Source organism: Leptonotus elevatus, chromosome 8 (genome assembly GCF_054856555.1).
Source record: "Leptonotus elevatus isolate MCC_2025b chromosome 8, RoL_Lele_1.0, whole genome shotgun sequence".
In the NCBI taxonomy this organism is placed as follows: Eukaryota; Metazoa; Chordata; class Actinopteri; order Syngnathiformes; family Syngnathidae; genus Leptonotus; species Leptonotus elevatus.
The window spans coordinates 14200913-14214555 of NC_141246.1; the positions used below are offsets into that span (position 1 = coordinate 14200913).

Below are 13643 nucleotides of genomic sequence, written 5' to 3' on the forward strand. Positions count from 1 at the left end.
TTATATTGACTTTTGCAAAAATAATATTTACCTTCTTAAGGAGCCACGAGGGCAGGATGGCAATGGCTGTGATGTTGATGGAGGGCTCCCTCGTCAAGTGCTCCGTCCAATTTGGTGCTTAGTTAGTTAGTTAGTTAGTTAGTTAGTTAGTTAGTTAGTTAGTTAGTTAGTTAATTAGTTCGTTCGTTCGTTCGTTCGTTCGTTCGTTCGTTCGTTCGTTAGTTCGTTCGTTCGTTCGTTCGTTCGTTCGTTAGCTAGCTAGCTAGCTAGCAGCTTGCTTGTTGTTTGTTTGTTTGTTTGTTTGTTTAGAAACCACCACGCCAAGGAAGAACAACCAATCAGACATCAATGTAACATCTTTAGCATCATCAACTGTTTGTTTAGCTTAATTGCTTAATTTATGGGGGGGGGGGGGGGGTACTGCACATGGGTTTCATCTAGATCTCACACAGGGAGTTCCACTGAGAACCCTTTTAATATTTCAAGTATACATTTTTCTGTGAACAACTTGTCTTTTTTTTATGAACTTTATTATTATTATTTTAATTGTTTAATCATGGTAGAAGCTTAATAACGAGGAAAACTTTGGTATAAAATGTTTTATGATGCTTTTCTGAGACGGTCAATGTTTGTTCTCCCTCCCTTTCAGTGTTATGACATCCAGAGATTGTGCAACCCAATGTTTCCAAACATTTAGTGACCTATTTTACATTTTAAAAAGCTCACATAAAATAAAGAAAATGTTGGGGTTGACTTCATCTTTAAGCAATTATGCTAATAGGCTGACATTTCCATCATATTAGTCATCATTACAATGACTTGCAAAGCATATGGCATTGATAAAATAAAGAATGCTTTCTTTTCTTGCTCTTCCTCAGTGTCCACCCCAATGATTGCTCTTCATCTTCTGCCCTCATCATCATCCTCATGGCAGGTGATTGCGTCCTCCTGTGGCAAGCTGCTATGTGTCCAGTAGTTACCGGTGGGTCTTCCCCAGCGGGGGCCTGCTGCAACCAGCTGGTCTGGCCCATCAGGTCCTATTTGCGCCCCCCATAAGAAAATACTTGCTGTAATCCATTAAGGTTGGGTCAATATTTGAGCAATATTGCCACAGCTTCCTGGAGCTGGTCTGATATGTCTCAGCAGGTGTTGAGGACAAACCACTTCATAGTAAAGATATGACGCACAACAGCCAAGACATTCTTTATCAGTGCTTTGCAATGATTTCCTTTCTCTGCTTATATTGTGTGAAGCAGATTGGTCAATTGCTCTCGGAACAATCAATGTTAAGCACTGGATGTCACTGCAATCATTTGGACCTTTTACATTTGTATGGGAGTTAACAGGGATCCACCAACATGATGCAAAAACACAATATGCGTTCCATTCATCTTTTAATGATACACTGTGCAAACACAAACACATTCTAGGTAAGGTAAGTAACAATTTTCCAATCTACTTGACGCCGCAAAAGGATATTCAACAGCCTGCTACTATAATGTACCGTGCAACACATTCTCCACTAAATGTTTACCCAGCTTGGAAAGAACAAATAACGATTGAATTCTAACCTTTAAAAAAATGGCATCCTAGCAGTGGCATCTAAAATATAGAATACTATCAAATGTAGAAAATAAAGCATGTGGTTCTCAGATTTAAGGTATTAGGATGTCAGGTGATTACATACACAAGAAGTAAGTCTCAGTTCTGTACTAAAGTACAGTCATGATGGAACAGGAAATGGAATTTCCCAAACTTCGCCCACAGTTGAAAGCCTCGATGTGTCCAAAATTTATTCATTTAATCAGTAACATGCGGCGAGGCTCATGACTGTCGAGGCACAACTCCTCTGGAGTCGGACATAAAAAAAAAATGAAACATCATTTAATGTAATCATTATAAGGTTGTTGTTGTTTTTAAACTCTTCACATGCAGAGAACGGCCAGCAGGGGGCGGCACTGCCTTACTTGCCTACCCTGACCGCACGTCCTTGCATTAAAGTAAATCAAGTGAAATATTATAATTAAAGGGAAATGAATAGTTCTAGCCCAACCCTTGATTAACTAATCGCTTGGTTAAAAGGTGTGTTTTCGAAAATTTTGTTCATATAGATAGTACAACTCAGGGGCCCCGTCATGTCGTGCCATCTGCTGGTGAGCTACAAAGTGAGCTTAGAAGAGAAGGTTAACGTCGATATCATCTGTGGAAACAACATTCTTGGCGTTAATGGCTTGACATTTACAAATAAAATGTATTTAGTCTTCAGTAGACATTTCAAACCATAATGGATTACAATTAATCAGTATAGAGTAATAAATAACTCCTGATGCAGAGCCAAACAAGTACAAGTCAACATGTAGTTTCAATGCGGTTTTTTAGCCTTTAATTGACAGGACAGCTGAAGAGTTGATAGGAAAGGGGTGAAAGAGGGAATGATCTGCAGGAAAGGACCGCACAGTCCGGAAATCGAACCAGAGCTAACCATCGTCCCCTTTCAATGACTTTCTTTACTCATTTCTGATTGAACATGGCGTCTGTGTGTGTGAATGATCTTACTATTCTTGATGCCAAAACACGAAGTCCACTCTGTAAGGGACACCTGCTTGTCCTTGTCGGCATCGCACTCCTGAAAGAAGCGAGAGGTGCAGTGCTCCATGGGTACCAGAGGGACCCGCAGCGGGGCCAGTTCTGAGTGGGACAAGACTCTGCACAGGAGAAAGCAACATCAAATGATCAAGCACGGCAGGGGGGTGTGTCCATTGACATGCACCCGGCACATGTGACAATTTTTTAGCAGAAAGTTGGTATAAACTTATACCTGCGGTCAACATTAGCTCATTTTGTATTTAATAAGGGTACCTGGTCACACTGTTGCCACACGGGTCAAAAGGAGTGACAATGCACGGGTCGATGCGATTACGCATTCCGTACAGAGATGTCTCCATGTGAGTCACTGTGTTCACACCCACAGTGGCACAGTATACCCACTGTCAGAGCCACCCGAGTGCTCTGGTCCACAAAATTACCTAAATCGGTGTGACACCCCAATGGTTCACGGTTGCGCCGCTCGCTTTGCTAAATTTACTAAATTAGGGTCTTCAGTTATCCTAACAGTGAGAGCAAGTACCGTAAGTAAGGAAAATTTTGAGTGTAAACCCAAACAAGAACCTTAAAGAACCTTAAAAGAGTGAGCCATATGCACAGTGTCTTGTGTAAGTATTTTGGATCAATCAGAAATCATCAGACAACTTCTGGAGTCAATTGGCTGCACTGAGAGAAAAGGGGGTGAATCATTTTGCACGCCCTACTTTTCAGTTATTTTTCTGGAGAAAAAAAATGTCATGTAAATTTTGCTCCACATCACAATTGTGTCCCACTTGGTGTTGATTCTTCACAAAAAAAATACAATTTTATCTAGCTCCTCAAAAGTTATTTTAGCTTACTTAGATTACATACAGTTAAATATTTTTGAAATCTGAATAGAATATCCCTAAAGTCGACTGCATGCAAATGATTATGCGGAAACAATGAAATGAAACAAACAACATTTGAAAATTCCTATTTTGGCCTTTGCCAGAGCTAGCGTCAATCAGTGCAGTAAAACGGACCTATCAGAGGGGTGCTGGTCCAGTTGAGCAAATTGCCAGTGCACTGGGTAGATGTACATGTTGTAGTTCTTCTCAAAGTCTTGAGCCAGTAGGTCGGCAGAGTGATTACCAGCATGAAGACGTCGCTCGCTCTCAAAGATTTTCTTCACCTATGAACACAAACCGAACAACTTCATGTCCCTTGCATATTAGTTGTTTTTTCCGTTTGTGATGTATGCTAAATTGTTTTCTATTGACAGAGAACTAGAGGGACAGAAGATGCAAGATCAAAGTTTGTGAAGGTTTTGTAAAATTGCAGCAATAAGTTTAACGCACCCTGAATCGTTGTTTGGCAGTGAGGTAGCCGGGAGACATGGAGTCGTGTTCATAAAGTTGCAGCAGCACATTTTTCAGCCAGTCCCTCATTCGCAGTGGGAACTGGACCAGCTCGCTGTCCATACATGGAGGTATCACTAAGCAAGAAAGAAGGAGAAAGCGCACGGTCATATTCTTTTTTCATGCATCAGTCTTTACGTGAAATGTTCACACGCGCTCACATTTGCATGGTCCTGTGTAGTCCAGATGAAGTCGGTGTCCTTTCTTGGTGCCTTCCAGATTGCATTTCGTGGCGAAGAGTTCACATGAAGTGTTGTATGTTTTGTTGTCTGTCCCGCAAACCTTCAGCAATACAGACAGTGGTCTTCTTTATCAGATTAAGGTATGAAGATGAAAGGTGTTGTTTTGATTGTTTTATATATATATATATATATATATATATATATATATTTATTTATTTATTTATTTATTCATTTAATTAATTTTATTTTTTTTAAGAAGTCTGAATTTATTGCTCTGGCAAACCAAGCAATAATTTGAGCGCCAACGATATTTTAATGGTTTATGAATTATTTGCGACTGCTGAGTCTGAAATGCCATCCCTTTCTTTTAATTGGTTTTAGTTTTTGTGATCGATATTTATGAAAATTGACTGATGCTAGAAGTAGTGGTTGTGTTTTGATGTCACCTGCTTTTGCATTTGTTTACTGCTAATATTGCCTACTTTTCTGAACTTTTGCTTGATTTTCACATGAAACATGATTTGCCTATACCAGGCCTTCTGTGACGAGCTCTTTCATGATATTGCATTAAAAGTGAAAGAATGCACTTGAAAAGACACATGCAGCCTCATCATAGTTGTAGCATAGAGAGAATACCAATGTCGTAACTTGTGTATTATGAGCCCTTTTGTAAACAAAAAGAGACAAAAATCTAAAAAAAATTACAGCAAATAAAAAGATAAATAAACAATGTTATTTTCAGATGTCAAACAACGGCGACGTCAAACACCCTAAAACTAAAAAAAAAAAAAAAAAAAAAAAAAAAGAGAAAAAAAAAACACCCTAAAACTGTTCAAACTTTCGTGACAACAAAATCTGTGTTATCTCATTTGGCAACATGGGATGCTAGCGGTTAGCATGACTGCCTTACAGTCAAGATGGTTCAAATCTCAGCTAAGGTCTTTCTGCATAGTTTGTTCCATTCCTCTCATATGATTAAAAACAACCATGTTGGGTAAACTGAAATTTAAAAACTACTAAATCGTCCATCCACACTTTGTGTGAATGTTTTTGTTTTTTGCGTACATGTGACAAGGTCATACTCTACTATACTTGTTTTCCATGCCTCCCCAGCCAACACAGCTGAAGATCGTTATCAGGCTTCACGCAGAGTTTGCTGATCTTTTGAAACACATGTGTTGCTTGTGGGAGACATTGAAAACAGGCTGTATAGGGGTACTTGAGGACCAGGGTTGAGAACCACTGCTCTATGCTATAAAAAATGGAGAGAATTTCTCTTTAGCCATTTGGGGTACAATTAACCTCCCTCAAAATATTGCTATTTTCTGTCTCCTCATTTTTATCGAAGCTCATATTGTCAATTCAATAAATTGCTGCTCATACTACGTAGTATGGTTGGGCAAACAAACACAAATAGTCACTGTATTTTAGTTCAGACTTACATGATCAAACTCATTCAAGCTAAAGGGACATTCTGAGGGTTCCTGGCATACACAGTTTGGCTTATTATCCTCATCCAGTTTGCATATTTTTCCACGTTTGCAGCGGAAGTTATCGCATAGATCTGAAACAAACAAAAATCATTAAAAAATCATACTTATATAAAAAGCAGTCCATTTACCATAAATACACCTGACTCGATATGATTGACGTCCCTCCATGACTGGTTTGCTTCATTTCAGCTAAAACCACAACACACCATCCTTCGCATTCCATCTGCCTTCAAGTTTTTACAGTGACTAAATTCCACCTGATCTGTCTGCATTCTCTCCTTAAACTGGTAGAGTCGTGTTTTGCTTGCAGCCATGAAGCAAGAATGGCTCCGCTCATGCTGAAGTATTCGTTAAATTCGCCAGTCAGCAGATTGCGAGACTGTTGGTATAGTGATGGAATCAATGTAGAGAATGCTGCTGTATTAGGCAGACACCAACCAGGAGGCGCTTCTGGGGGAGGCGAGAACCTGGCACTCGGGTAGAGATCCACTTTGGCCCTTATCTGCACTGGGTTCACACCTACTAAAGGGCCCTGTAGGATGAAATGTAGGGAATCATTCAAACGCATGCAAACAACCTATACATCTGTAAATGTTTAATCTGCTTTTAACTACATCAGATTTAGTGCAGGAAAAGCAAACAATTTCCTTTTACTTCAGCAGCTCCTTGATGGACACATGTAATAACCTTTTTCGCCACTTGAGGGCAGCAGAAAAGGTCTAAATTAAACACATGACTACCACTATGGTGATTGGTAAAGGCTTGCACAAGTCTACCGATGAGCCACTACAACTATATTGCACTATACTGTGATATAGAAAAGGATCTGACTGAGTCAGTATATTATGAGCAATGCCATTAAATATAAAAATGCTTCATGCATTCTAGCAATATTAGTATATGGCCAAAGTTTGAACATTAAGACTGCGCTAATTAAAAAAAAATAATAATAATAATAATAATACTGTAGACCCTCATCATGTGCAGGGATTAGGTACCGGGTGGTCTGTGAATAGCAAAATTTCAGAGAATTAATTTTTTTCAAAATCTTCAGACAACAACATGTGTTTACCTCAAAAAAAAAAAAAGGAAAAAAAAGAAAACGGTGGTGTCCCTGGCCCCACACAAAAAGAAAAATAAATCTGCAAATCCGTTAATTTATGAGTGCCAAACCAAAGGTTTGCGGGGTTACACTGTATTTGACTTAAATACTGTAAATATTTTTAAATATCAATGTTACCGTAGCGAATGTTTGCAAACAATCTGTACTTCAAAGTTAAACACAACTGAATTGTATTAATCAAAATGTACTGTATTGTATTTCTTTTTATGTTGTTGTCACGGTAACAATAGGTATAATTTTACCATTTTATCCAGTGATTCTTTCAAATACCGGACAAGGGAGCCCGATTGGTACTCTTACCACACTTTTGAGAATCACTGCTGTGAGGGTTATTAATGAGAAAGTGTTAGTTAATATGTGGCCTTAGAGCAGGGGTAGGGAACCCTGGTCCTTGAGAGCCACTGTCCTGCCTGTCTTCCATGTCTCCCTCCACCAACACACCTGATTTGATGAACAGGATCGTTATCAGGCTTCTACAGAGCTTGCTGATGAGCTGATAATATGAATTAGCTGTGTTGGAGGAGGGAGACATAGAAAACAGGCGGGACAGCGGCTCTCGAGGACCAGGGTTTGAGTTAAAGATGTTGTGAGTGCAGTGACATTTTGAGCCCAGCATTAATTAATTGACTTGACAATATGTATTTATTTTGACATGAGTGTCACAGAAATGTTGAACTTTGGAGGTTCTGTATGTGTGCCATACCCATTGTCCTGCTCTTCTCCTCTTTGCCTTGTGGACTGTGCTGTTATTGTGTCCTCCTGCCACCTCTTGAGGCGCGTCTTGGCTCTGCTCGTGTTTATCTTGTTTTTCCTCCCTTTGTGGCGAGTGCTTCCTTGTTCTTTGGCTCTTCTTTGGTCTCCTTGTCTGTCCACTGGCACGATCTCCACTCTCAACATGACTTTTCTCCTCACCCTTTACAGCCAAATGTGTCTCTGAGGCTTTGGTTTTGTGGTCTTGATTTTGAACCTGACTTGCCGCTCCTTGATGTGCAGTTCTTTTGGTGTTTTGCAACACATCGTCATCTATGACGCCAACGCCAAATTTATCGTCATTGACATCTGATGTAGAAACGTACTTTATGTCATCGGTGTGGTCTTTGTCCATAATTGGCCGTAGAGGTGGCACAATTGCACTATCACCAGCGTAGTCAAAACTGGACAGTATCTTGGACTGTGTGCTGCCTTCCGATTCTTCCAAAAAAGCAACATGTTCTTCACCTAAAGATTCTTCCTCATCTTGTTTGCTTTCTTTCACCAACTTTTTACCTCCCTCAACACTCTCATTCTTAACCTGCTCATTTTGTGTCATCGTCATTTTCCCCTCCCGCACTTCTTCCGTTTGACTGACCTCTTCTTCATTTACACCTGCATTCACTTCTTCATCTATCCCTTCTCTTTCTGCTTCTTCCTCTTCCGCTGCTTCCTTCTCGAGAAGGTCCACCAGTTCGTCCTCACTCAGCAGGACCGCCTCGCTTTTATCCATGGTCATCTCAAATTCACCGTTCTTTTTCACAGCCGAAGTGTTGTCTTCTGCGCTCGCTTCCCCATCTTCCTGCTCCTGGTTACTGGCTTCAACAGCCACTAAAGTGGGGAAGACTGGTGCCTTATTGGCCTCCTCAATGACAATGTCCTGAATTGGGCAAGAAACAAAAAAAATTACAATTTCAAATAAGGCCTTTTACAAAAGAGAGTCGGCGGTTACCTTTTCTTTGGCCTTGTGTGAAGTTCTATGTTTTCCATGACGATTATTTTCTACCTATATGGAATTAGAAATGTGAAATATTTGATACATGTGTATTTGAAAACGTCATTAAATAGTCTTCATTACTGACATCTCTACTCACAGATAAAGGGAATGCTGCAGCCAGTAGGCAAATAAAAACTATGCAGGTCCTCATGCCTGGAACAATAAACACAAATAAAGAAAATGCACATTTACATCAATCACTACAGACAGACAGACAAGCAAATGCTTTAAGGACAAACCTAAGCAATAACCCGTATAGACGGATTTCAAAACTGCCGCAAATATTTTGACTTCCACACATTTGACTTATGTGCAAAGCCGTCCGTCCCCCATCATCATGGTAGCAAGCCTCGGCTTCACCTCAAGTCACTTGCAAAGCTAAAGTAAACACGAAGCAGCTACTAGACTGGAATAAAGCAGACTAAGTCCACAGTCGCTTTTTGTTGTTGTTGCAGAGCGGAAGCAAAGCAGACATTCGCGGGTCTGTTCATGGGAACCAAAGTTCTCTGGTTTGGTCCGGTTAACCCATGCATATCAACTCCAGACTTGGCTGTGATGTGTACAAATATTTATTAAAAATATGATTTTTTTTAAGATGACAGTTTACAGTCACAGTCCTGACTGCAGCATCGCAACTCATATTTCTATACGTCATATTTTTTTCATGCTTGTAATGCATGTTGTGTACAGTAAAACTGAAGATGCTTTCAGGGGAAACTTTGATATAGTAGGTTTGAGTGTGGGGGCAAAATTTTGTGCTCAGTGGCTAGATTTAATTTTTAAAACGGAAATATGGGCCAAAACATTCATAGAAAATGTAATTTGTTTTTTTTAAAAAAATACAAGTAAGCTGTGTAAAATATTAATTTTAATAAGGAAATCATGATTTAGCATTCTGTTTAAATTATTTAGAATGAATAATTAATTTACAATTATTTACCTAAATAAATTTAAAATGTAAATATAAAATTGTTTATCTTACTAATATAATTTTGTTTTATTTTTTCAAATAAACCACTAAGCCAATTCATGAGGAAAATCAATACAAAATAATTTCACATAAAAAAAAGTATACATTTTTAACAACTACAATGTTATTTGACAAAATGACATTATTCGCTTTTCAGGTTTGTTGATTCTTGCATCTGCTTGATTGGTCAATAATGTGTTTAAAAAAAAGGTATGTATGGGTACAAAACAGTAGTCTAAATTTGTGAGAAAAGAAAAATTCACAAAATTTTGACATAGGTGGTTTTGTCACGACACGAGCGATCAAATAATAATAAACAATAATTAATTAATTAATTAATTACAATTAATTTATCAAATGCATTTTAAATGTATATGTAAATAGTTTTTACTCCCATTAGTTTTTAATTATTTACAATAAACAAATTAGCCAATTATTCAATGAGATTAATCATTTAAACTGAATAAATGTGTTATAATTCATCAATTGTATGGAGAAATTGACACAACAAATACTATACTTACTTAACCATACTTTGCCAACCTCTAGTCTAGACAGACTGTAATTTAGAACTTTCATTTGTGGCATTATTAAGTTGACAGAATCTTTCAACCTGATTGACTGGTGATAAATGTGCATTTGTCAAGCCGCAATTATACTCAAGTGTGTCTGAGGGAACGTCTGCCACATTGATATATGGGCTACATAAACGGCGTGAATAAAATACTAAATGGTTCTTCATCGTGTGACTAGTACACACTTGACTCAATCTGAGACACGTGCGTATATCAACATGCATATTTTTTACAGATGAGTCTAGACGTTTGATTGTAGCTCATATAACATATTGGTGATACACATAAATCCCAAGTATCAGAATAAAGCAATAAACACTCAACCTCGGATAAAAGAGGCCTCAGTACGAGCATACCAGCAGCTGCTACAACAAATGGGAACTAATCAGACAGCATAAATTCACAAATTTTTAATGTGAGAATAAAACACCCGCGCATAAGGAAATAATACCTGAGGTAAGTTGCTTGAAGAAGAAGGGGAATTCTGCGCAAGCATTAGGATGTGCCTCTGCTCAACCTGGGAAGAAGCTCTTTTGTATTCCAGACGGGGATCATACTCTACAAACACTGCACACACACGCCTCACACACAATAGGTCAGTCACGCCAACACTTTGATAGCAAATGGGTTGGGGGCTCAGGGGAAAGAAAGACTCAAATACTGTGCACCATCCGTCCATTTTCTACATTTACATATTAGGATGACTTTGAGCAACAGATGGGTTCACGCTGGGCTGGTAGCCAGTCAATCACAGCGCAGATAAAGACAAAAAAATATTCACACGTATTCTCCTGTAAACAAACTCCACAATGGAAGTCTCAGGATGGGATTCAAACCCAGAATATTACAACGGAGAGAAGCAGACAAGACCAGCATTGGACAGAAAATGAAATACGGGCCTTTCTGGGGCAAGTAAATTGGGATTCCACAAGTTAGATTTTTTTTTTCAAGGCTTTTGGTTCAACTCCAGCTTTCCATTTGCTCTTAACACCCGACTTTTTGGCCTTTTGCTGTGGAGTTTCCATGCAGTATCCACGCTTCTGTGGATTTTCTCTCAGTTACCCAGCCTGCTGTCACATTCCAAAAACATGTAAGTTCATTTCTGGCCATTTTCCTTGACCAAGGTGCTGACACATGGTCTGGATTGGATTCCCGAGGCAGTACAAAGCTGCCCACTGCTCTTTTAAGAATGGCTTCACTGCAGAGAGCACATTTTACTGGACGTTGTACGCTCCGAAAATACGCCTCTAGGATTGCCCCAAAACATGAAATTCACCAGCTACGAGGCTGTCGAAATGATCAGAAACAGAAACTGAGGTCAAAATGATCCTTTTGTTTCCTGCTAGTGCCAAAGATATCAAGAAATCAGTTGAAGTGACTGAAAACTGCATGTCACTGAACAGTCCAACTGTGAGGTCAAATTGAGGCTCCTGGGCCCACATTCAACATTTTTGCTGAATCCTGGCTCAAGAAAAGGGCACCACAACCACGGCTTGCCAAGCAGGGTGTCCTGAAGCTATATTCCACCTTTTTTATATATTCCGTGAAAAAAATCAACTTTACAAGAAAAAAACTCATATTTGCGGCATTACAAAGTGGTAAATTTGCGAGAAAACCCACGCACAAATTTACGGGAAAAAACTTGCAGATTTGTCACATCATAATGTGGCAAATTTGCGAGGAAAAAACTCGCAGATTTGCAAGAAAAAAAAAACTGAAATTTGCAAGAAATACACATAGCGTTCTCGGATGTTTGTGCCAATACTTTTCGGTCGGGTTTTCAAATAAGGAGAGAGTGATTGCTTTAGCAGATATTAACCATATCATATTAAGCACACGCACTTTGAAGCGTTGTGTACAAGTTGCTAAATTGATGTGTTGAATCTGTTGTTCTCAGTCATTCACTTGCATTTACCTAAAGTCTGCAAGCTTTTGATTGGTTAGTGTTAGTCAGCTGATAGTGGGTCAGGAAGTGTTGTTGCTGTAGCTTGCCGTGTGTAACGAGTAAAGTTTAGAAATATGTCTCCATCCTGCGTTTTCATTTTTTAAAGATTGTTCTATTAACCAACAACGAATTTTAGCATTATATAGCTCCTGATGTACAAAAGGCAACACTGTCCAGACTATAGCTACGCTACGTGTCACACGTTTCAGAGTTTTTTTCTCGCAAATCTGCGAGTTTATTTCTCGTAAATTTATTCGTATTTTTTCCGCAAATTTACCACTTTATAATGTCCCAAATCTTTCTCGGAATATTACGCCCCCTCAAAAAACAAAAAAAATGTACGTGGCCTTAATGCACCATTGTAGTAGTTGAAACAAGATATGAAATTGCTAAAAATCACCATTGTCTTAGCCTTCACTCGTTAAAAAGACACCACTGTCATAGGCCATAAGACCAACAGTATAATGTAAAAACAGTAGTTTGTGAAAGTCATTAAAAAAATGTGCCTTGCCTTTTACAAGGCAAGAACCCAAATTGTGCAACTGTAACTTCTTAGAACTTGTTTACAGACGGTTTAAAATAGAAGCTGGCAAATTTGTTTTGGCTACTTGTTGGGCAGGACAGTGACTTGCGGTTAGCACATCTGTCTAAGGTTCGAATGACGGCTCTCGCCTTCCTGTGTGGCGTTTGTATGTTCTCCCTATGCTTGTATGGGTTTTTACTTATTTACCGTGATAAACCTGAGTATACTTCAAGTGCAGTTGTAAAAGATACACTATTGGATAAATCCAATTCCTAACATATTCTTCCAAATTCGTGAATTTATTTAATTTTCTCACTGCAAAAGCTCAACTGACTTAGACCCATATTGCACCCAAGATGGTTTCGGTATCTGAGGTTTGTTCTCCCTTTCCTGTTCAGAGTGCTAGCATTACTTTAGCAATCATTTATATATTGATTCCATAGTTGGAACGCAAGTGTTCTGCAGTTTTCTAATTCATTCTCTGAAAACCACCAGGTGATATAAAGAAAGTCACAATTGTGACAAATGTTCACTTGCAATCAAGTTATTTCCCTTGCGTAAATCCACAGACTTGACTGTGAAGGTCAACGCATCACACAACTTCACAGAACCGCACGGCGAACACACAGACATAGTAAACCGCATGTCTGCGTGCCACAACAAGCATCAATCAACCTCGGCTCACTACGCCCCTTTCTAAAGCAGGACACCGAGTGGCGGCTGTGGTTTGCAAAGTGCTCCAGACTTGAGTGAACATCCCCAGCCTAATTACATGTTTCTTGTGCATAGCCAAACTCCAAGGAGGTTAAACAAGGAATTCTTTAGTTTTATTTAAAGACAGACCATATATGGACAGACAGGAAACTTTTAAAAGCCTCAGACAGGAAATATGATCTCTTTATTTAGGTATCTTACTGTACATATCTTATTTCCACAGACCAATCCCAAAGTTCCAAAAACAGGGTATGGTTACATCGTAACAAAACTATATTTTATTTACGATGGGGTTCTAAACATTTTTTTTTTTAATAATACATTATACTATTGTACTCGAGGCACCTGTATTTTTGCATTTTGCACAGTTCATAGTTACAGTAGGCCT

At 38.9% G+C, this 13643-nt stretch overlaps 1 protein-coding gene across 2 annotated transcripts; it reads right to left on the reverse strand.

The window, feature by feature from the left end:
- Nucleotides 1–1377: 1377 nt before the first annotated feature.
- Nucleotides 1378–10684, reverse strand: sparcl1 (SPARC-like 1). Of its 2 annotated transcripts, none has more exons than XM_086083209.1 (11): nucleotides 10525–10684; nucleotides 8626–8681; nucleotides 8484–8537; nucleotides 7485–8411; nucleotides 6097–6190; nucleotides 5608–5729; nucleotides 4145–4265; nucleotides 3924–4060; nucleotides 3609–3757; nucleotides 2557–2705; nucleotides 1378–2200 (listed from the first exon to the last, which is right to left on the reverse strand). In XM_086083209.1, exons 2-11 carry the CDS (start codon nucleotides 8677–8679, stop codon nucleotides 2172–2174), a joined length of 1836 nt encoding a protein of 611 aa, XP_085939335.1. In that variant the 5' UTR covers nucleotides 8680–8681; nucleotides 10525–10684; the 3' UTR covers nucleotides 1378–2171. The 2 variants fall into 2 exon arrangements, with proteins under 2 accessions (XP_085939335.1, XP_085939336.1); XM_086083210.1 differs by lacking the exon at nucleotides 10525–10684 and adding an exon at nucleotides 8768–8874.
- Nucleotides 10685–13643: the final 2959 nt, after the last annotated feature.

Bases quoted from the DNA above. Each gene is read 5' to 3' on its own strand.
- sparcl1 (XM_086083209.1), bottom strand. From the start codon at position 8,679: ATGAGGACCTGCATAGTTTTTATTTGCCTACTGGCTGCAGCATTCCCT. The intron at 6,191-7,484 runs GTATGGCACACA...TTCATCCTACAG, and splicing joins GGAGAAGAGCAGGACAATGG to GGCCCTTTAGTAGGTGTGAA. The intron at 2,201-2,556 runs GTAAGATCATTC...TTGTTTCCACAG, and splicing joins GTGTTTTGGCATCAAGAATA to ATGATATCGACGTTAACCTT.